Source organism: Rhinopithecus bieti, unplaced genomic scaffold (genome assembly GCF_001698545.2).
Source record: "Rhinopithecus bieti isolate Rb0 unplaced genomic scaffold, ASM169854v2 scaffold_17667, whole genome shotgun sequence".
Classification (NCBI taxonomy): domain Eukaryota; kingdom Metazoa; phylum Chordata; class Mammalia; order Primates; family Cercopithecidae; genus Rhinopithecus; species Rhinopithecus bieti.
This window is the reverse complement of record NW_016809668.1, coordinates 1,631,915-1,652,406: the sequence shown is the minus strand read 5'-3', so window position 1 is coordinate 1,652,406 and position 20,492 is coordinate 1,631,915. Positions and strand designations below refer to the sequence as shown.

The 20,492-nt window shown below is 39.1% G+C and overlaps 2 protein-coding genes across 2 annotated transcripts in view; one reads left to right on the top strand and one right to left on the bottom strand.

Annotated features, from left to right (window-relative positions):
• Window positions 1-265: 265 nt before the first annotated feature.
• On the top strand, window positions 266-4,316 carry LOC108540843 (40S ribosomal protein S6). The gene is made up of 6 exons (XM_017890098.1): window positions 266-378; window positions 928-1,059; window positions 1,647-1,857; window positions 2,052-2,198; window positions 3,922-4,079; window positions 4,185-4,316. Exons 1-6 carry the CDS (start codon window positions 373-375, stop codon window positions 4,278-4,280), a joined length of 750 nt encoding a protein of 249 aa, XP_017745587.1. The 5' UTR covers window positions 266-372; the 3' UTR covers window positions 4,281-4,316.
• A 1,354-nt stretch (window positions 4,317-5,670) lies between these two features.
• The window catches only part of DENND4C (DENN domain containing 4C), a 158,242-nt gene continuing 143,420 nt past the window's right edge, over window positions 5,671-20,492 (bottom strand). The window contains exons 30-32 of the mRNA XM_017890091.1: window positions 10,590-10,740; window positions 8,756-8,820; window positions 5,671-8,539 (exon numbers count right to left, since the gene is read on the bottom strand). Of these exons, the coding sequence (XP_017745580.1) occupies window positions 8,403-8,539; window positions 8,756-8,820; window positions 10,590-10,740 (353 nt within the window). The 3' untranslated portion in view covers window positions 5,671-8,402. The remainder of the gene's footprint in view (window positions 8,540-8,755; window positions 8,821-10,589; window positions 10,741-20,492) is intronic.

Sequence of the window (20,492 nt, the reverse complement as noted above, 5' to 3'; positions counted from 1 at the left end):
GTCTCGAACTCCTAAGATAATCCGCTCGCCTCAGCCTCCCAAAGTGTTGGGATTACAGGTGTGAGCCACCGAGCTCCAAAACCCAGGGAGCGTGGAAAAGACACGACAGGGAAGGGGCTAACCCTCAGAATTACACGCGGGCTCGCCTTACCAGACCACCACTGCTGGCACAACCTCACACCCACAGGCAACCAACTTCCCCTCCCAGACCCTGAGTCAACTCGACCCCGGAAGTGCCGCCCACCCGTGCTTACTTCCGCTATCCCGTACTTCTGCTCATCCCGCGAGAACTGAAAGCGCCTATGTCACTTGAGCTAAGCGGAAGTTGGCCCTCTTTTCCGTGGCGCCTCGGAGGCGTTCAGCTGCTTGAAGATGAAGGTAGGTGGTGGTGGCGAGTGTTAGATTGGTTTGGGGAACGTGAATCGAGTCCCAGAACGCGGCATTGCCTCATTTCCAGCACTGCAAGATACTGGCTTTAGGTGGAGAAGGGTCTCAAGTATTAGAAGGCTCGCTTTTCTGGGGCATGGAGCTTTTTGGCCGAGCGGATGGCAGGCGATTGCGGCTGGAGCCGCGGCGGGCCGGGAGCGCCATGGTGGCGTCCCGGCGTGTTGCCCAGTTTGCGGCAGGCCTGTGGTGCGGCTCTTGACCCCGGCTTTCTTGCTTGGGGAGGGTGAACGGTCGCGTAGCGCCCTCGCCCCCAGAGTCATTCTGCGGGACTTGAGGGGAATACGTCCTCCTGAGTGCGGCGCTTCTTGACTGCTACTCTGCTTTCACGTGCTTTTAGTGAGTACGGTCGGCATCTCATATTTCCAGCTTGTGTGGAGGCAACATGAAAGGCTTTTTGCAGTGGAATTAACTTTGTGGATGGCTCTACAATTACTTGTGTAGGTAGTTTCGTAAACTATTTCCCTCCCTTTTAATCCTTAGCTGAACATCTCCTTCCCAGCCACTGGCTGCCAGAAACTCATTGAAGTGGACGATGAACGCAAACTTCGTACTTTTTATGAGAAGCGTATGGCCACAGAAGTTGCTGCTGACGCTCTGGGTGAAGAATGGAAGGTAAAAGTTAACAATCAAATTGTTAACCATCTATTGAAGTCAGAGACGGTAAACGCCATTGGTAATTGGTATTTGGAATGGGGTTCAGACTCCGGGTTCTGGCTTCTGACCTTTGTTTGGTAAGTTGCTTCCGAATGCCACTTTATGAAGTTGAGCTGTTACCTTGGAGGGGAGATATAGAGTAAGCCGTAAAATATACGTAAAGTTTACATCAACGTAATTCTTGCAATGCATCATGCATTCGGCAGATGTCACATAGCTGTCTTCATAATCCCCAAAGTGCGAAGAAGCGTTGTATCTGATTTGTTCGTTGCTCTTTGATATTTTATCTTCCTAGTGCTGTTATTTCTAATAAAACATACGTTAGAAATGCGACTTGAATGAAAGACATTTGATAATTGAACTTGATAAGTTGGGAATGTAGACAAAAGTTACTGATGAGAGAAAACGTGCTTATTAAGTTTAAATTGGTTTTCATAATGAATTATACTTTCTCATATAGGTGTGGTTCACAGAGGTCACAATCCTGTATTGTATAATTTTGGAATAGAAATAGCAAATGTGTCACTCATTGTGTGCTCTTGCAGGGTTATGTGGTCCGAATCAGTGGTGGGAACGACAAACAAGGTTTCCCCATGAAGCAGGGTGTCTTGACCCATGGCCGTGTCCGCCTGCTGCTGAGTAAGGGGCATTCCTGTTACAGACCAAGGAGAACGGGAGAAAGAAAGAGAAAATCAGTTCGTGGTTGCATTGTGGATGCCAATCTGAGCGTTCTCAACTTGGTTATTGTAAAAAAAGGTGAGGGTTACTTGTGTTCAATTTTCGTTGAAATTGATTTAAAGCCAGTTGTCCAAATGCTTATTCATTTTGCAGTATCCAGACTTACAGACCAATGGATTTGTTTCTTTACCATCAATTCAACATCAAATATTCTGATTTAGGATTCTTAAGGAAGTTGTTGAATTAAAATCTTTTCAATTGTGTCTTCTAAGGAGAGAAGGATATTCCTGGACTGACTGATACTACAGTGCCTCGCCGCCTGGGCCCCAAAAGAGCTAGCAGAATCCGCAAACTTTTCAATCTCTCTAAAGAAGATGACGTCCGCCAGTATGTTGTGAGAAAGCCCTTAAACAAAGAAGGTAGGAGGGATTATGCAGTTAAAGGTTGCTTAATTTTGGTGATTTGACAATATCATTTTGTGTGCATATCAGAAGATAAAAATGTCCCTTTGGAGCCTTAGCATTCTTCACCTGGGGTCTGAAGTTTTCCAAAAATTATTTGGGGGTGGCCAGCATACCCAGTTGGTATTAATCCTTGCTGCTTATATCCAGTGCCTTGTAGAGTGTAGTAATTTCCTTGAAAATCTGCCTGTGAATCTTTGATGTATACATTTATCCAAAACTAACCTGACTTTAAGGTCATTGCTATCTGGTTTAGGAGTCACATGCTTCAGAATTCTGAAACTATTATCTCACCACCACACACTTTGTAATTTTACATTAGATGTTCTAAATTATTACTATCAATATTTTTTAAGAGATGAGGTCCCACTATGTTGCCCAGGCTGGTCTTGAACCCTTGAGCTCAAGTGATCCTCCCACCTTGGCCTCCCAAAGTGCTGGGATTACAGGCCACCACACCCAACCCTAAATTATTTTTTGGCTTACGAAAGAAGTTGCTTTAAACTTTTGTTTCATCTGTAGGATATGGATAACAATTGTTAAGAGTTGTAAGAATTAGAAGTTAGAGACCTTACTCAGAATACTAGGGAGCAGGAGTTAGGGATTTTGGAGCTGTACCTTTTAAGATCTTGTGTCAATATATTAGACAACATACCAGTGAGGGTCTCAAATAACAATATTTCTGTAGTGAAATTTGGGAATGTTTATGTTAAATAGAATAAACAGCATGTCAGTCAATGTTGGGTTTTCCTGACAAAATCTGAAAGAATTTCTCTGGATTTTGTTTTTTCAGGACTGGTGTGACTTAACACCTGTACATGGCATATATAGTACATATCTGTTGTCAGTAATTACAATTATTTGAGCACCAGGTACTGTTCAAGGTGCTGGGAATACAGTATAGACAAATTCCTACCCTGATGAAGCTGACATTGCAAAAAAAAAAAAGAAAGAAAAGCAATTGACAAATAGGTGGCAGTTGCCCATAATCACAGCCCTGGAAATAATCAGAATAATAAAAGCGTGGTCTGGTTGATGGGTATTTTTAGATGGTTCCTGTGTCTATAGTAGGAGTCTGAAATATTAGCAGAACCTGAACATCTGAGCATTTAGCCTAAGGCAAATTTAAACTCCCACAAGTGTTCATGAAACAGCCTGTGCTCCAATGCAAATCTATAGTCCATGAGCAGTTTTGGAGTACAGATCAATGAAGATACTTTAACAGCATGTCACATAATCTGATGTTAATTGTTACATTACCCCTGAATTGGCAGGAATTGTCAAGGGAAAGAGAGATGCAAGCTTACATCAAACTTACACTTAAAAGTATGGCAGAATGATTATGTAAATAATATGTTAAGTGGTTTTCACAGACAAATTGACTATGCAATTTTATTTTAACATAATGCCACTGTATTTTAGTAAAACTGGAAGGTAGTAAAGGTTAGCCTGGTTATTTTCAGCACTTGGTTTCCCTTATATTTTATAATATTTAACCCATCTTCTAGATTTCTTTGGAGGGGCAAAAGTATTTTAGAATAGTTCTGATTTGATTTTAAAGGCCTCAATACAGGTTTTCATAGATGCTGTTCGTGAAGCTTACGTTCATTTCTGATGTTTTTAAAGTAGATGTGGATTCTAACAAAACAGTTGAAATGATTGAGTCCTTTAAATTTTTTAGGTAAGAAACCTAGGACCAAAGCACCCAAGATTCAGCGTCTTGTTACTCCACGTGTCTTGCAGCACAAACGGCGGCGTATTGCTCTGAAGAAGCAGCGTACTAAGAAAAACAAGGAAGAGGCTGCAGAATATGCTAAACTTTTGGCCAAAAGAATGAAGGTTAGTGTAAGATGATTTGAGGGGGTGGGAGGAGTTCGGCCTGGCTTTGGATTTGCATCTTTACCCCAGAAAGGCCTTAACTATATGCTGTTTTGTTTTGTTTAGGAGGCTAAGGAGAAGCGCCAGGAACAAATTGCGAAGAGACGCAGACTTTCCTCTCTGCGAGCTTCTACTTCTAAGTCTGAATCCAGTCAGAAATAACTTTTTGAGTAACAAATAAATAAGATCAGACTCGGATCTCTGTTGACTTTTCATTGCTGACAGAAAACTACATAAATGAAGAGAGGGAAAGTTAGTCATAGAAAATGGGGATATGTATATAGTAATCCAATGGTGGACAAAATCAGAACTATTGTGTGGTAGTAGAAGACAAGGTCAATGTAAAGGGGTTCTTTTTGGGGGATGGGTAGCACAGGAAGGGATTCTGAGCATAAGACATCTGTCTCCAGAATGGCATTGAACTTAGGGGAAATGATGAGGACTATTAATCTTTTTCATATAGTTTATTTTGAGGAATATAGCTCTTTAAAACACTATACACAATTTAATACATGAAAATTGACCATGTGAAGATGAACATGTCTTCTTTTTTGAAGAAAAGGTAACTTTTAAGGCATAGTTTTAGTGGATACCATCTTAAAATGAAGTTTTTTAAACCATTTCAAATTTGCTTTAACAGTTTTTCAACTCCAGTGAATTGTTAGGCTGTTTCACACACTGAAAAGGCAATGACTAAAAACATTCTTGGATCAGTGAAAAATGCACAAAGCATATATTTTTTTCTAATAGTTTCTATGCTAACCTGACAATATCAGGACCTTTACAAGAAGGCACATTAGGCTTTAAGGTTGAAGTAATGCAAGCTCTTTGTTGGCACTACTGTAATAGCTTTATAAAGCAGAGTTCTAAATGTTAAATGTACATGTTAATCGCCTAGGAGTCTCGTTAAGGCACAGATAGTGATAGAGGAGTGGGGACCCACATTTTCACATTACTAAAAAGCTCCCAGGTGTGACGCCAGTAATGCCAGTCCCTGGATGCCTACTACATGGTGTTAAAAAGCCACATAACATGAATCTTAGCTGGCGATTAGTAGTATGCAGAACTTAAAGGGGATGGCCAGTGGGGAGGCCAAGGCAGGTGGATCACCTGAGGTCAGGAGTTAAAGACCAGCCTGGCCAACATGGTGAAACTCCACCTCTACTAAAACACAAGAAAATTAGCCACCGGTGCCTATAATTCCAGCTACTTGGGAGGCTGAGGCAGGAGAACAACTTGAACCAGGGAGGTTGAGGTTTCCGTGAGCCAAGATCACGCTGTTGTACTCCAGTCTGGGCGACAGAGCAAGACTCCCTCAGAAAAAAAAAAAAAAAAAAAAGCAGAGAGAAATTTAGCATTTTACCCAAAGCTAAAAGGACTGAAACAACCACAGAGAGGAACTTAAAAGCCACAAGGTGAGTCTGGTATACGGTCCAAAGTTTTGTATTAACCAGTTCTTGGTTGGTTGTGATGCACAAAACATGAGAACCGCCCTGCTTTCTGAAAATCGAGTGCAGCCACAAAATAAGGACGGTCTGTTTCTCCTTAAGACTTTTTTTTTCTTTGAGACAGGGCTTCACTCCTATGCCCACGCTGAAGAGCAGCGGTATGGCTCACTGCAGCCTTGACCTCTTGGGGACTACAGGTGTGCACTGTCATACCTGGCTTGTTTTTGTGCTTTTTGTAGAGTTTTGCTATGTTGCCCAGACTACTCCTGAACTCCTGGGCTCAAGTGATCTGTCTGCCTTGGCATGCCAAGGTGTTGGGATTACTACAGGCATGAGCCACCATACCCAGTTCTCCAGAGACAGATGCAAGTCATTCTGACATGTCATTACTATGCAGGTTGTGATCAACCTATACAATTCATTCGTTGGAAGAAAAAAAAATTGCTATCAAACCCCAAACCAATGTAAGGTACTGCTAAGTAATCTGGACTAATTTGAAAGATTGCTTTTAGAAGTTGTCAGGATTAAAGTTGCATACAGTGCTACAAGTCATTCTGGGTACTTCTAAATCTTTCCATAGTAATGTTTTTTTCTTGTAAATTTTTAATGGTACCCTATCTGCTGTGGGTATTGGAAAAAGCCTTTAAGAATTTACAACAAGAAATCGGTCCCAATATCTAAGTGGCAGCAGCAGGCTAAAGTTTTCAAGGTATGATTGCTAAAGTTATTAGAAAGTTTGTAATTTGATATAGCCATATATTCTTAAACATGTAAAGAGATCTTTACAGAATTTTTTTAATGGGAAGTGCTTCAGTAAGTGAAAATTTAGTTCAAGTTACAAAGAAGTGAGGAAATGGAAAAAAACAAAAGTATTGGAATTCTAAAGATTACAGATTTCCAGAGGCTTAATGTAACAAAACACAACAAACTTAAGAATTTTTCATTTTATTCAACCTCAATTTTTATATGCAAGGTAATTCCAAACTTCTGTTGGGTCAGCAAGTATTAAGTATTAAAACTAGTACCAAGTCTTGAGTTGCAAAAATATATACTCTGAGACAGTGCAAAAGATCCATTGAAGGTAATTAAAATTGTACATAATTTCTGACAAGTTGTTTAATTTAGCATTTTCACAATAAATTCACACTAGAATTCTGCATAGGTCAGATTAACCCTGAAATGTTGAAAGACTGGTACAATAACTACAATTTGTAAATGGTTACATCAGGTAGAAGGGAGTTAGGCTGTTACTGTACCATATGGAAGTAATTTTACTGTGTCAACTCATTTAGCCATCTGCATAATTACTGTAAACACTCACAAAACCACTGGCTTTTTAAACCATGCAGAGAGTTAAGGCAAACTTACTGTTCCTAAGGGATATTTTTAATAAAAGGCATGATAAATGTCAAAGTGAGGCATGTGAGATCATGATTTTCTTAAACCTACTGACAACAAGCTTAATAAATTTACAGTTTTAAGACTCAATTGATTCAACCTAAAAAAAACAGTATTTACAAATGCACATTTTTACTCACAAGCATACAAATCTAAATATTATACAAGAATAAAACTTCTGTGTGCAGTGCAAGTTTATCCCACAGGTTTTAAAGTGATCAATACCAACAAGGTATGTGCCTGAACAAAGATTTCACGTTTAATGACATACACTTTAGCATTCTAAGCATGTTCCAATGAATTTCATAAATTATTAGGCAGCTGATTTAATTTCATTTTAACTGATGATTGATTCATTTGTTCCAATTTTAAAACTATTGCAAATTAAGATATGGGAAGAGGATGGAAGTCACTGGATAATCAGGATAAAATCCATTAAGCAAGATAATACATAATATGAAAGGTGTATTATATTGGTGCAAAAATAATAGTTGCCATTAATAGTGGCAAAAACTACAATTTTGCGCCAACGTAATGCATTAAAGTCAGGGAAGGCAGTTGTCATCAGATTTTCAGGTAATTTTAAGATTAATGACTACAGACAAGCAGTAGTAGTCATTCATTTAATAATCAGTGAGACCCCTTTCAGAAAATTGTATTGCAACATGCAATCTATTTTAATAAATATACACTTAGAATATGGCTGTATATACACATACCTACACAGCCCTACACATATACACACTTATACAAATATGTTGCTTTTTTTTGAGACAGTCTCACTCTGTCGCCCAAGCTGGAGTTGCAGTGGCGTAATCTCCATTCACTGTAGCCTCTGCCTCCTGGGTTCAAGTGATTCTCCTGCCTCAGCCTCAGTAGCTGGGACTACAGTGGCGCACTTAATTTTTGTATTTTTAGTAGAGACGGTCTCACCGTTTTGGCCAGGCTGGTCTCGAACTCCTGGCCTCAAGTGATCCACCCACCTTGCTCAGCCTCCCAAAGTGCTGGGATTACAGGCATGAGCCACCGTGCCCGGCCATGTTGTTTTTGTAATTGAGATATTTCATTCTGGAGGTTAGGCAAATTTAATTTGCCATTCCTCAAACTCAGTAACTTCAAATATAAACAATGCCTAGAATGAATATGGTTCCTCATTATTTCTATCAAACTACTACAAATACTGAGGAATCCCAAAGTAGTTTTCCACAGAGGCAGAAAAGCAGTTCAGGAATTGAAAATCTTCAATGTTAATAAGCCCTGGGACATTTCATATTTCGAGATGATGCAGTATGAATCATAATTCATTAAATACTGTCCTCAAGAGTTACTTCAATTCCATATTCACCAGTTCTTACGATTTGGAAAAAGAACCCTTGAATGTTTCCAGATTAAATTTAATTTCCAAGCCTTGTGTGTCAAAATTCTAGTGAATCTCTATTTAAATGAGAGGCGCTCCAAAACACTTCCTGCACCACTCGACACTGGCACTTGGTGGAGCATCAATTTTCTGCAACTTTTCAAGAATCTCTGAAGACAGACTATTGTATGCAATTCCATATTCATTGTCAAACGCCTCTGAAAGAAATTTTCAAAAATGAAGTTGTAATTTGTTAAGAAAGACAACAGCCGTTCATTTCAAATTGGTATTGAGTCAAATTATATGTTTTTGAACTACATATTTAGAAGTAGAAATCTTTTAAATCTTTTATACATACCAGCTACATTTTTTAAAATTACTTTTGAAAATAAAATATAAAATTTCCTTTCATAATCTTTTATTAACCAACTTACCAATATCAATATTCTCTCTTCCTAGAGACACTAATGATAAGAAGAGGATTTCTCTGTATAAACTCCTATAAAACAAATATGTTTTAAAAGTTAATGGGCAAATAGCATAAAAATACAGATGCATTTTTTTTAATGGTGAAGACATTAAGTTTTGTCATCTAGTTAACAGTAATACACCTATGTCAATGTCCTAGTTTTAATATTACGTTACAATTAGTTATATGAGGTGTCACATTTGGAGGAAGCTGCGTAAAGGCTACACTGAATTCTGTACTATTTTTGTCACTTCCTGCAAGTTTCTATTCCAAAGTAAAGTTAAAACATAGTTAATGGGCATAAAGTTTCACACTAGTAACAATTAAAAATGGCTTAACTTTATTTCAACAATACATTAACTGTTTTAACTCTTATTTCTAATTAAAATTTACAAAAGCAGAATCTTCTCTCATCTTTTGTCACTTGACAAAGTAACAGATTAATTTCTAAGTAAGTTAGGGGGTTTAAAACCCTTGACACAATGTAAAAGGTCGTGTGTGTGGTCTCTTTACTATTTAACCCAATAGCAAAGGACAGTTCACCTTTATTTGGCTTGTGAGCATTAAAATGTCACAAATGAAACACTAAAAGTGAGCTTTATGACTCAGTTGTTAAAGATGAGAGGAAAACTTAAGAAATGCACTGATGTACAAAGAAAAAAAAAGTAGGAGGTAATGCTGATTCTAGTGACACTTCACATCGCTTTCTTTAGAAGCTTCAGAAGCCATAATATGACATTTCTAATATTACGTTCCTGTCCTTAAACTACAGATACTTGCAGCAAGCTACTCTTATTACAGACTGTGAAGGTCATCTCTACCTCAACTATTGAGAGTAAAAATGGATCCATCCATTTTCATTATCAATTCTTGCCCTGTCACTTCTGAGATTATCTTCAAAGATGCCATGACCTAAAAAACTTGAAGGGGACCGTGGAAACATTAGTAATGTTTGATATACGCAATTACACACACTTTTCTGAAGCTTCTACTGCAGAATTCACTTATGCTGAGGAGGGGATGAGTACTAATCTGAGCATATTAGCAGACAATAGTGACAGGAGCACAATAACTCCATATCCTTTGTAGTTCACTGCATCTATCCCTTTCCTAAATTGTTTCTACTCCTATTCCCATATTCTCTTATGTCCAACAAAAGAAAAGATGTGTGAGTATCATAGGCCTTGAATAAGTGGTACATGAGTTTATCAATGTTAATAAATATAATTACAGGTTTCCAGCAAACAGCAGTAATGTTTCCAAAAGAAAGTACATTTTAGATCAATGAATTATCTTCTTAAAACGTAATCTATTTCCACTCTTTTTTTTTTTTTGAGACAGGGTTTTGCTCCGTCACCCAGGTGGCAGTGCAGTGGTGTGATCACAGCTGACTATAACCTTGACCTCCTGGGCTCAAGAAATCCTCCTGTCTTACCCTCTCAAGTAGCTGAGGTCACAGGCACATACCACCCCCGCCAAATTATTTTTTACAGAGATGAGGTCTTGCTATGTTGCTCAGTCCAGTCTCAAACTCCTGAGCTCAAGCAATCCTCCTGCTTTGGCCACCCAAAGTGCTGGGATTACAGGTGTGAGCCACCGTGCCAAGCCCCCAGACACTTTTATTGTGTGTTTGTGTTCAAGGGGAATGCATATATCTGTGTAGCACTTTTTAGACCAATCAGATGTTTTACAATGAGTATGTATTTCTTTGACAACTAGAGATATTTTTTAAAGTAAGATAATTTTTTAAAAACATGAAATGATTGAGTGGTGGCAAGCAAAAAATACTATATTATTACCTTTGTCTTTTCATGCCTGGCTTCATTTGCTGTGAAAGTAGGTTGATGGGTTTAAGAACATTATTATGCTGAATACTCTGCCTGATGGTTTCTACTAAAGTGCTTGTTGCTTCTTGTTCCTCTGACAGGAGAGATGATTTCTTTTCAGAATCTAACAATAAGAACACAGTTTTTTTTCAATTAATACTATTATTATCTTTTTTTTTTTTCTGAGACAACGTCTCACTCTGTTACCCAGGCTGGTGTGCAGTGGTGTGACCATGGCTCACTGTAACCTTCATCTCCCAGGCTCAAGTGATCCTTCCACCTCAATCTCTCAAATAGCTGGGACTACAGGTGTATGCCACCAGCTAATTTTTGTATTTTTTGTAGAGATAGGGTCTCACCAGGTTGCCCAGGTTGGTCTCAAACTCCTGGGCCCACACAATCTGCCTCCCAAAGTGCTGGGGTTACAGGCATGAGCCACTGTGCCCAGTCCCAATTATTTAAAAAGCTTTTTTCCAGAGTTGTGGCATTTTCTCCTTGCTTAAACAATATCACCTCCCCAATACTAGTAACATTATGTGACAATATGCCCAACTAAAAAATATTTTTCCTGCTCTCTTCAAACAGGCAGACCTATCACTCTGCCTTTCTCTTCTAATATATGGTGGCTTACTGCCTGAGGCTGGGATGTGATAGCTTGTACTCCAGCAGCCATCCTGTGACCATGAAGCAATCTTTACTCATAGTAAAGCAGGTACAACAGAAGGAACCTGGGTCCCTGATGACAGAGGAGTTGTCTCGCAGTACTAGACTGTCTAGTACATAACTTCTTCTCTTTTTAAAAAATGTATTTACTTATTTTTTAGAGATAGGATCTCATTCTGTTGCCAAGGCTGGAATATAGTGGCTGGTCGTTGTAACCTTCAACTCCTGGGCTCAAGCAGTCCTCCCTGCTCAGCCTCCCAAATAGCTAGGACTACAGGCATGTACCACCACAGTTGGCTAATTTATTTTATTTTTGTAGAGATAGGGTCTTGCTATGTTGCCCAGGCTAGTCTTGAACTCAGCCTCAAGCAGTCCTCCTGCCTCAGTCTCCCAAATCCCTGGACTTACAAGCATGAGCCACCATGTCTGGCCTTATTTTTAATCAATAAGTAAAACTTGTATTTACTTATGGTGTACAACATGATGTAATTCAAAACTTTTTAGACAGTTTTTCTCTCTGTCACCCAGGCTGAAGTGAAGTGGTACAATCACAGCTCACTGCAGCCTTGATATCCTGGCCTCAAGCAATCCTCCCGCTTCAGCCTTGAGTAGCTAAGACCACAGGGGCATGGCATCACAGCTAGCTAATTTTTTATTTTTATTTTTTGTAGAGAGATGGGCTCCCACTATGTTGCCCAGCCTAGTCTCAAACTCCTGGTCCCAAGTGATCCTCCCACCTTGGCCTCCAAAAGTGCTAGCCTGATTTGCCTAGCCTAATAACTTCACATGAGAGAATAATCTTTACCTGTTTTGGCCTCTGTTATTTTCTTTAAATATAGCAGAGTCTAGTGCTAATTAGAAAGAACGTAATTAGGCCGGGCGCAGTGGCTCATGCCTGTAATCCCAGCACTTTGGGAGGCTGAGGCGGGCGGATTGTATTTTTCATTATACATTTCATTATGTTGTATTTTTCAAATAACACAGGCCCTAAATAAAAGCAACCAGTAATAGTTCATTTGTATTAAACCAAAAAAAAAAAAAAAAAAAAAAAGCAAAGTCCTCTGTTATGATAACAACAGGAAATACTGGCTGCTATGAATTTTCATCCTAGGTCTTCCACCTGCTAAATGACAGACTTGGAATAGTATTAATCTTCAGGCTATGCTGTAATTTCACAATTACTGAGATAAGTCTCAAACATTACACCCATTTAAGTATATAATTCAATGGTTTTTAGTATATTCGTGAAGTTGTACAACCATCATCACTATCAATTTTAGAACATGTTCATATCCCAGAAAGAAACCCCACCCCAACCCCCCCTAGGCAACCACTAATCTACTTTCTGTCTGTATACATTTGCCTATTCTGGATATTTCATATAAATTGAATAATACAATCTATGCTCCTTCACAACTGGTTTCTCTTCTAGAATGTTTTCAAGATTCATCTGTGTTGTACATGTATCAGTACTTCACTGCTTTATGTTGCCAAATGAAATTCCATTGTATGGATATACCATACTTTATCAATTCATAATTTTTTTTTTTCTTGTTTTTAAGATGGAGTCTCACTCTGTTGCCCAGGCTAGAGTGCAGCAGCACAATCTCAGCTCACTGCAACCTCTGCCTCTCTGGGTTCAAGTGATTCTCCTGCCTCATCCTCCCAAGTGGCTGGGACTACAGGCATGTGCCACCACGCCCAGCTAATTTTTGTATTTCTTTTAGTAGAGACAGAGTTTTTCCATGTTGGCCAAGCTGGTCTCGAACTCCTGACCTCAAGTGATCTGCCGGCCTCAGCCTCCTAAAGTGCTGGGATTACAGGCGTGCACCACTGTGATCAGTCCTCAGTTCATAGATTGATGGACATTTGTTTCCGTATTTTTGGCTATTATACTAATGCTATTATGAACATTCCTGTGCAAGTTTTCATGTGGACATCATTTTTCTTTGGTATATATATGAGTGTAACTGCTGTGTCATATGGTAACTCATATGGTTTGCCATTTTGAGGAGCTGTGAAACTGTTTTCCGAAGGAGCTGCACAATTTTATATTCTAATCGACAGTGTGTGAGGGTTCCACTTTCTCCACATCTTCACTAACTCGTTATTATGTTTTTGATTATAGCCATCCTAGTTTAAGTATGAAGTGGTATTTCCTTGTGGTTTTGATTTGCATATCCTTGATAGCTATTGAGCATTTTTCACATGCTTTTGGCCATTTGAACATTTTATCTGAAGAACTACTGATTTACAGCCTTTGCTCATCTGAAAATGGGTTGCCTTTTTATTACTGAGTTGTAAGAGTACTTTACATAGTCTGGGAACAAATCCTTTTTAAGATACGATTTGCAAGTATTTCCTCCCATTCTGTCGACTGACCTTTCACTTTTTTGATGGTTTAAATTTCAGAAGTTTTTTCTTTGCACTAAGTCCAACTTATCTACTTTTTCTTTTGTTGACTGTGCTTTTGTTGCTTTTTTTGAAGGCCTTGCCTAACACACACAGAGTCATGAAGATTTACTCCTATGTTTTTTTCTAAGTGCTTTATAGTTTTGGCTCTTACTTTAGGTATATGATCCATTTTTAGTTCATTCCTATGTATGATTTGAGAAACTACCCAATTTCATTCTTTTTATTATTGCTAGCCTGTGGTCCCAGCACATGCGTTGAAAAGACTATTCTCTTTTTTCTTTTTTTTGAGATGGAGTTTCGTTCTGTCGCCCAGGCTGGAGTGCAGTGGTGCAATCTCGGCTCACTGCAAGCTCCACCTCCTGGGTTCATGCCATTCTCCTGCCTCAGCCTCCCAATTAGCTGGGACTACAGGTGGCCGCCACCATGCCTGTCTAATTTTTTTGTATTTTTTTAGTAAAGAAAGGGTTTCACCGTGTTAGGCAGGATGGTCTCGATCTCCTGACCTCGTGATCTGCCCGCCTCAGCCTCCCAAACTGGTGGGATTACAGGCGTGAGCCACCACGCCCTGCCGAAAAGACTATTCTTTAACTATTAAATGGTCTTCACACTGAAAGGCAACTGACCATACATATATATGAGGGTTTATGTCTGGAACTTCAGCTCTATTCCATCGACCTATATGTCTATTTTTACAGCAGAATTTTACTTTCTTGATTACTGTAGCTTTACAGTAAGTTTTCAAATTGAGAACTGTGAGTCCTATAACTGTTCTTTTTAAAGAGTGTTTTGGTGATTGAGTCCCTTGAACATCCATATGAATTTCAAGATTCACTTATCAATTTATGTAAAGAAGCTATCTGAAATTTTGATAGAGATTGCGTTCAATCTGTAGATCAATTTAGGACTAATTCCATCTTAATATTAACTTTTCCAGTCCATAAACATGGGATTTCTTTCCATTTACTTATTCTTTAATTTCTTTCAACAATTATTTAAGTTTTTGGAGTCTAAGTTTTGCATTTCTTTGGTTCAATTTATCCATAAGTATTCTGTTCTAATGCTTTTATAAATAAATAAAATTGTTTTCTTAGTTTCATTTTGAATTATTTATTCAAAGATATAGAAGTGGTTGATTTCTCTATATTGATCTTATAGCCTGGAACCTTGTGGAACTTACGCAGTTCTAATATGGTGTGTGTGTATAATAATATGTTGGATGTATGTCTATTCCTTAGAATTTTCTATATATTATATATATAGAAAAAATATATATCATTTATCATATAATCTGCAAATATAGATACATTTACTTTTTTCCTTTCCAGTTTGGATGGTTTTTCTTTTCTTGACTAATTACTCTAGCTAGAACCTCTGATAGAATGTTAAATAAAAATGGCACAAGTGGGCATCCTTGTCTTCTCTTGTACTTAGTGAGAAAGTATGTTAAGAGTATGTTATCAGCTGTAGATTTTCATAGATGCCCATTACCAGGCGGAGGAAGATCTCTATTCCCAGCTTGAAGAGTTTTAAACAAAGGGTGATGGATTTTGTCAAATGATTTGGCTGTGCCTACTGAGATGATCATGTGAATTTTGTCCTTTACTCTATTGATAGATATAGTGTATTACATAATTGATTTTCAAATGTTAAACCAAAATTGCATGCTTGAGATAAATCCCACTTGGTCATGGTGTAAAATCATTTTTTATATCGCTGTATTTGATCTGCTAGTATTTTATTCAAGATTTTTATGTCTATATTCCTAAGTGATACTGATTTTTCTTATGATGTCATTGGTCTTTGTATCAGGGTAATACTGGCCTTCTCACCAAAATCTCCACTATTTTTGAGAGTGCTCTCAGGCTTAAACGTCTCCACACTCTGTTCCAAATAAAGTAATTTCCTTTAGGGAAAATTTCAGAGCTCTCTATTCTTATGACCTGCCTCTCCCTCTGGGCAAAATTTCTTTTTTTTCTTTTCTTTTCTTTTTTTTTGAGACAGTCTCACTCTGTTGCCCAGGCTGGAGCACAGTGGCACAATCTCAGCTCCCTGCAACCTCCGCCTCCTGGGCCTTCCTGATTTTCCTGTCTCAGCCTCCCAACTAGCTGGGATTACAAGTGCCTGCCACCACACCTGGCTAATTTTTTTGTACTTTAAATAGAGGAGGAGTTTTATCATGTTGGCCAGGCTGGTCTCAAATTCCTGACCTCAGATGATCCAACACGCCTCGGCCTCCCAGAATGCTGGGAATACAGGGGTGGAGCCAACCGTGCCCAGCCCCTGGGTAAAATTTCTAAGCCACAGCTCTGGAAGTGGGGCTGGGAAAAGAGGCCCTTCTTTTAGAGTGACATTCCTGCTTTATGAGCAGGGTGCTAGATGAAGACAGTAGCTTCTGTTCTTTTTAGCTTGCCTCTCCTGGCATGAAATCTCTGTGCTATATGAGTAGGCTGCAGTGAGAAAAATTGGGGACCCAGTATTCTCAGTCTCCCACAACTGGGGCAGAGTCTTTGCCTTATGAATGGAGGCAAGGTGGAAGGACTGGGCCTCGCCCTCTTGGCCACACTCACTGGGAATTTCACCTCTGCAATACGGAACTGAAAGGATGAAAAATGCTGGCAGCCTGTCTTTCCCAGGGAGATGCTATAGGCTCTTGACTGGGTTCTGTAGGGGGTACAGCAAGTTGTGGCTGAAGTGCCACAGAAACTTGCTCCTTTTGATAAGATTTAGTAGATTTAAAAAAAAAAAAAAAAAATTTATTCATTTGCTCTATAGTCTGAGGACAATTTCCAAAGGTTTTTTGTTTGTTTGTTTGTTTGTTTGTTTTAACTATAGGGGTGCAACTGTGGCTTACTGCAGCCTCAAACTCCTGGACTCAAGTAATCCTCTTGCCTCAACCTCCCAAAGTGCTGGGATTACAGACGTGAGACACCGCGCCCTGCGGAAAATTATTTTTTCAAGAAGTCACATCTTTAGAGCCAGGTGTGGTGGCTCACACCTGTAATCCTAGTACTTTGGGAGGCCAGGGAGGGTGGATCACTTGAAGTAAAGAGTTCAAGACCAGCCTGGTCAACACAGTGAAACCCCGTCTCTACTAAAAATACAAAAAATTAGCTGGATGCAGTGGTAGGTGCCTGCAATCACTGCTACTCGGGAGACTGAGGCAGGAGAATCACTTGAACCCAGGAGGTGGAGGCTGCAGTGAGCTGAGATCACACCACTGCACTCCAGTCTGGGTGACAAGGGCAAAACTCCATCTCAAAAAAAAAAAAAAAAAGAAGAAAGAAAAAATAATTTTCACCAATTATGGTTGTTTCACTGGTCTGTGGAGCTCCTCATATTGCTATTCCAGAAGTCATCTCTCACTTAATTCGTATAAGGTCTTTTAACCTATACACCAACTTTTGTTTATATACACCAACTCTTCACTTAACGCAGCCAACTAATAAAGAAATATGGCTATTCTCGAGAGCTCTGTTTTATTCCCACCACAAATCATGGAACATTTTGAAACACCTATTTCAAAAGCTATAAGAAAACAACTAAAGAAACAGTAGCTCTAACTCGATTCTTTTCTAGCATAAATTGCAAGGTTATTCTGTTCCTGCCTAAAAGCATCCAAACATCGTGACTGAAACCAAAATTAAAGGCAAAAATAGCTTATGCTATATGTAATCATAATTTTGTGACTGACACATACTGAGGAAAAGCATTTTTTTACTCTAGTTTTAAGAAAACTGCAAAGTAGTGAAACGTTGTTGGAAAAAAAGTATAAAAGTATGTAAAATGAAGATGGAACTTTTCCATTTCTTCTCCAAGCAGCCACTATTAACAGTTTGTGACATATTTCTTTGCATATATTAAAAACAGAAGTACACATTTTGGTTTTATTTTCTACAAGAAAGGGAAACAATTATATACTCTTTTGCAACTTGTATTTTTTCACTCAGTATATAATAGCATCCATCCTTTTAGGTCCTTATATACAAATGACTTTTTCTTGGCTGCCAATATTTCATAGCATGGATTTACCAGAATTCTGTTGAATATTTACATTTTTTCTTTTTGAGATGGAGTTTTGTTCTTGTTGCCCAGGTTGGAGTACAATGGTGTGATCTCAGCTCACCACAATCTCCACCTTCCGGGTTCAAGCAATTCTCTTGCCTCAGCCTCCCGAGTAGCTGGGATTACAGCCATGCGCCACCACACCTGGCTAATTTTTTGTATTTTTAGTAGAGACAGGGTTTCTCCATGCTGGTCAGGCTGGTCTTGAACTCCCGACCTCAGGTGATCCACCTGCCTCGGCCTCCTCAAGTGCTTGGATTACAGGCATAAGCCACCGTGCCCAGCCTACATTTTTTTCATTTTTATAAAAAATCCTTGCTGGGAACAGTGGCTTACAACTGTAATCCCAGCACTTTGGGAGGCTGAGGCCAGAGGATTGTTTGATTAGTCAAGTATGGATGCCTGTGATCCCAGCTACTCAGTAGGCTGAGGCAGGAGGATGACTTAAGCCCCAGAGGTTGAGACTGCAGTGCACCACTACACACCAGCAAGGCAACAGAGCATGACCCTGTCTCAAAAGAAAAAAAAATCCTACAGTAAGTATCCTTGTGTAAACAGCTGTGTACTGTATTTCTATAGAACACAGTTCTCTAACTACAATTCCTGAGTTTAAAGGGTATCCACATATGAAATCTGTATGTTTGCCATATTGTTCTCCAGAAATGTATCATTTTACACATCTAAAAGTATATGAAAAGTGTTCCCCAAACATCTTCAACAATCTTTAAATTTTTTTAAACAATCTTCATCTTTAAAGTTTTTTGCCAATCTGACAGTTACAAGTTTATGTTTTCCTTTTTTTTTTTTTAAGAGACAGGAGGGCAGGGAGGTCTCACTTTGTCACCCAGGCTGGAATACACTGGTGCAATCATAGCTAACTGCTGCCTAGAACTCCTGGGCTCAAGGGATTCTCCTGCCTTGGACTCCCAAAGTATTGGGGTCATAGGTGTGAGCCTGGCAAAATTTTCCTTTTTTTTTTTTTCTGAGATGGAGTCTTGCTGCGATGTCCAGGCTGGAGTGCAATGGCACAATCTCGGCTCACTGAAACCTCTGCTTTCTGGGTTGAAGCAATTCTCCTGCCTCAGCCTCCCGAGTAGCTGGGATTACAGGTGTGACCACCAAGCCTGGCTAACTTTTTTTTGTATTTTTAGTAGAGACGGGGTTTCACCATACTGGCTAGGCTGGTCTTGAACTCCTGACCTCAAGTGATCCGCCTGCCTCTAACTCTCAAAGTGCTGGGATTACAGGCATGAGCCACTGCGCCAGGCCTACATTTTCCTTTTTTAAAATATAAAGTTATACTTCACTTAATACTAATACGACTGAGCTTTTAAAATATGTTTATATTACAGACTGAATTGTGTCACCCCCGAATTCGTATGTTGAGGCCCTAATTGCCAATGTGACTCTATTTGGAGATAAGGCCTTTAAAGAAATAATTAAGGTTACATGAGGACATAAGAGTGGGGCCCTAATGTTTTTTTAATTTGTTTTTTTTGAGATGGAGTCTCGCTCTGTCGCCCAGGTTGGAGTGCAGTGGAGCGATCTCGGCTCACTGCAACCTCTGCCTCCTGGGTTCAAGCAATTCTCTGCCTCAGCCTCCTGAGTAGCTGAGATTATAGGTGCCCACCAACACGCCCAGCTAAATTTTGTATCTTTAGTAGAGAAAGCCAAGACCATCTTGACCAGGCTGGTCTTGAACTCCTGACCTCGTGATCCACCTGCCCTCAGCCTCCCAAAGTGCTGGGATTACAGGCATACACCACCACGCCTGGCCAAGTGGGGCCCTAACCTAATACGGCTGATGTCTTTATAAGAAAAGGAGACACCAGGAATGTGTGCATGTGCATGCAAACACACAGAGAAAAGGTTATGTGAGGGTACAGCAAGAAGGCTGCCATCTACAAGCCAAAGAGAGGCCTCAGAAGAAACCAAACCTGCTGATCCCTTTCTAGATTTTAGACTTTCAGCCTCCAGAACTGTGAGAGAATAAATTTCTGTTGTTAAAGCCACCCAGTGTGTGGTATTTTATTATGGCAGCCCTGGCAAACTAATACAGTTTGAAAGTCACTTAATGTTTTTAACATGAATTACCTATTAATATCATTTGCTCATTTATCTACTGAATTGTATTTTTCTTATTGACTCATAAGGCTTTTGAATACATGAATAACAACCCTTTAAACACCTTGTAAAAAATACATTCTAAAAGAGTAAAAATGAAGCCACAACCCTTAAGACCAGTCAGTAACCATCAATACAACTGAACTTATGATCCTATACCAATACATCTAAATTACTCTTCTGCTATATACAATTTGCTCTCAAAACACCCAATCAAATTTTTACTTGATAGCAAAATCACCAAAAAAATTACTAAACTCAGTTGAGACCTGTCACAGTTAAAAACAGGTCAGTACAATAGCAAATCACTTTTCATTTTTTTGTGTGTGTATGGTGTGTACTATTTTTTTAAAACAGCAAGTCACTTTGAATAATTAAAAATTTAAAAATAAAGCAAAATAATTTGCTTTTCTCTATTTAACTCTAGGGGAATTTAATTGTTTCTTTTCTTTTCTTTTTTTTTTTTTTTCCCCCAGCAGTCCATTCTTTATTACAGAACAGGATCCCACAGTATGTATAGACTGTGCCACAATTTGCTCATCCAGTCACCTATGGATGCGTATTTGAGTTGTTCCCATTTTGAGTCTTTTTTTTTTTTTTTTTTTTTTTTTT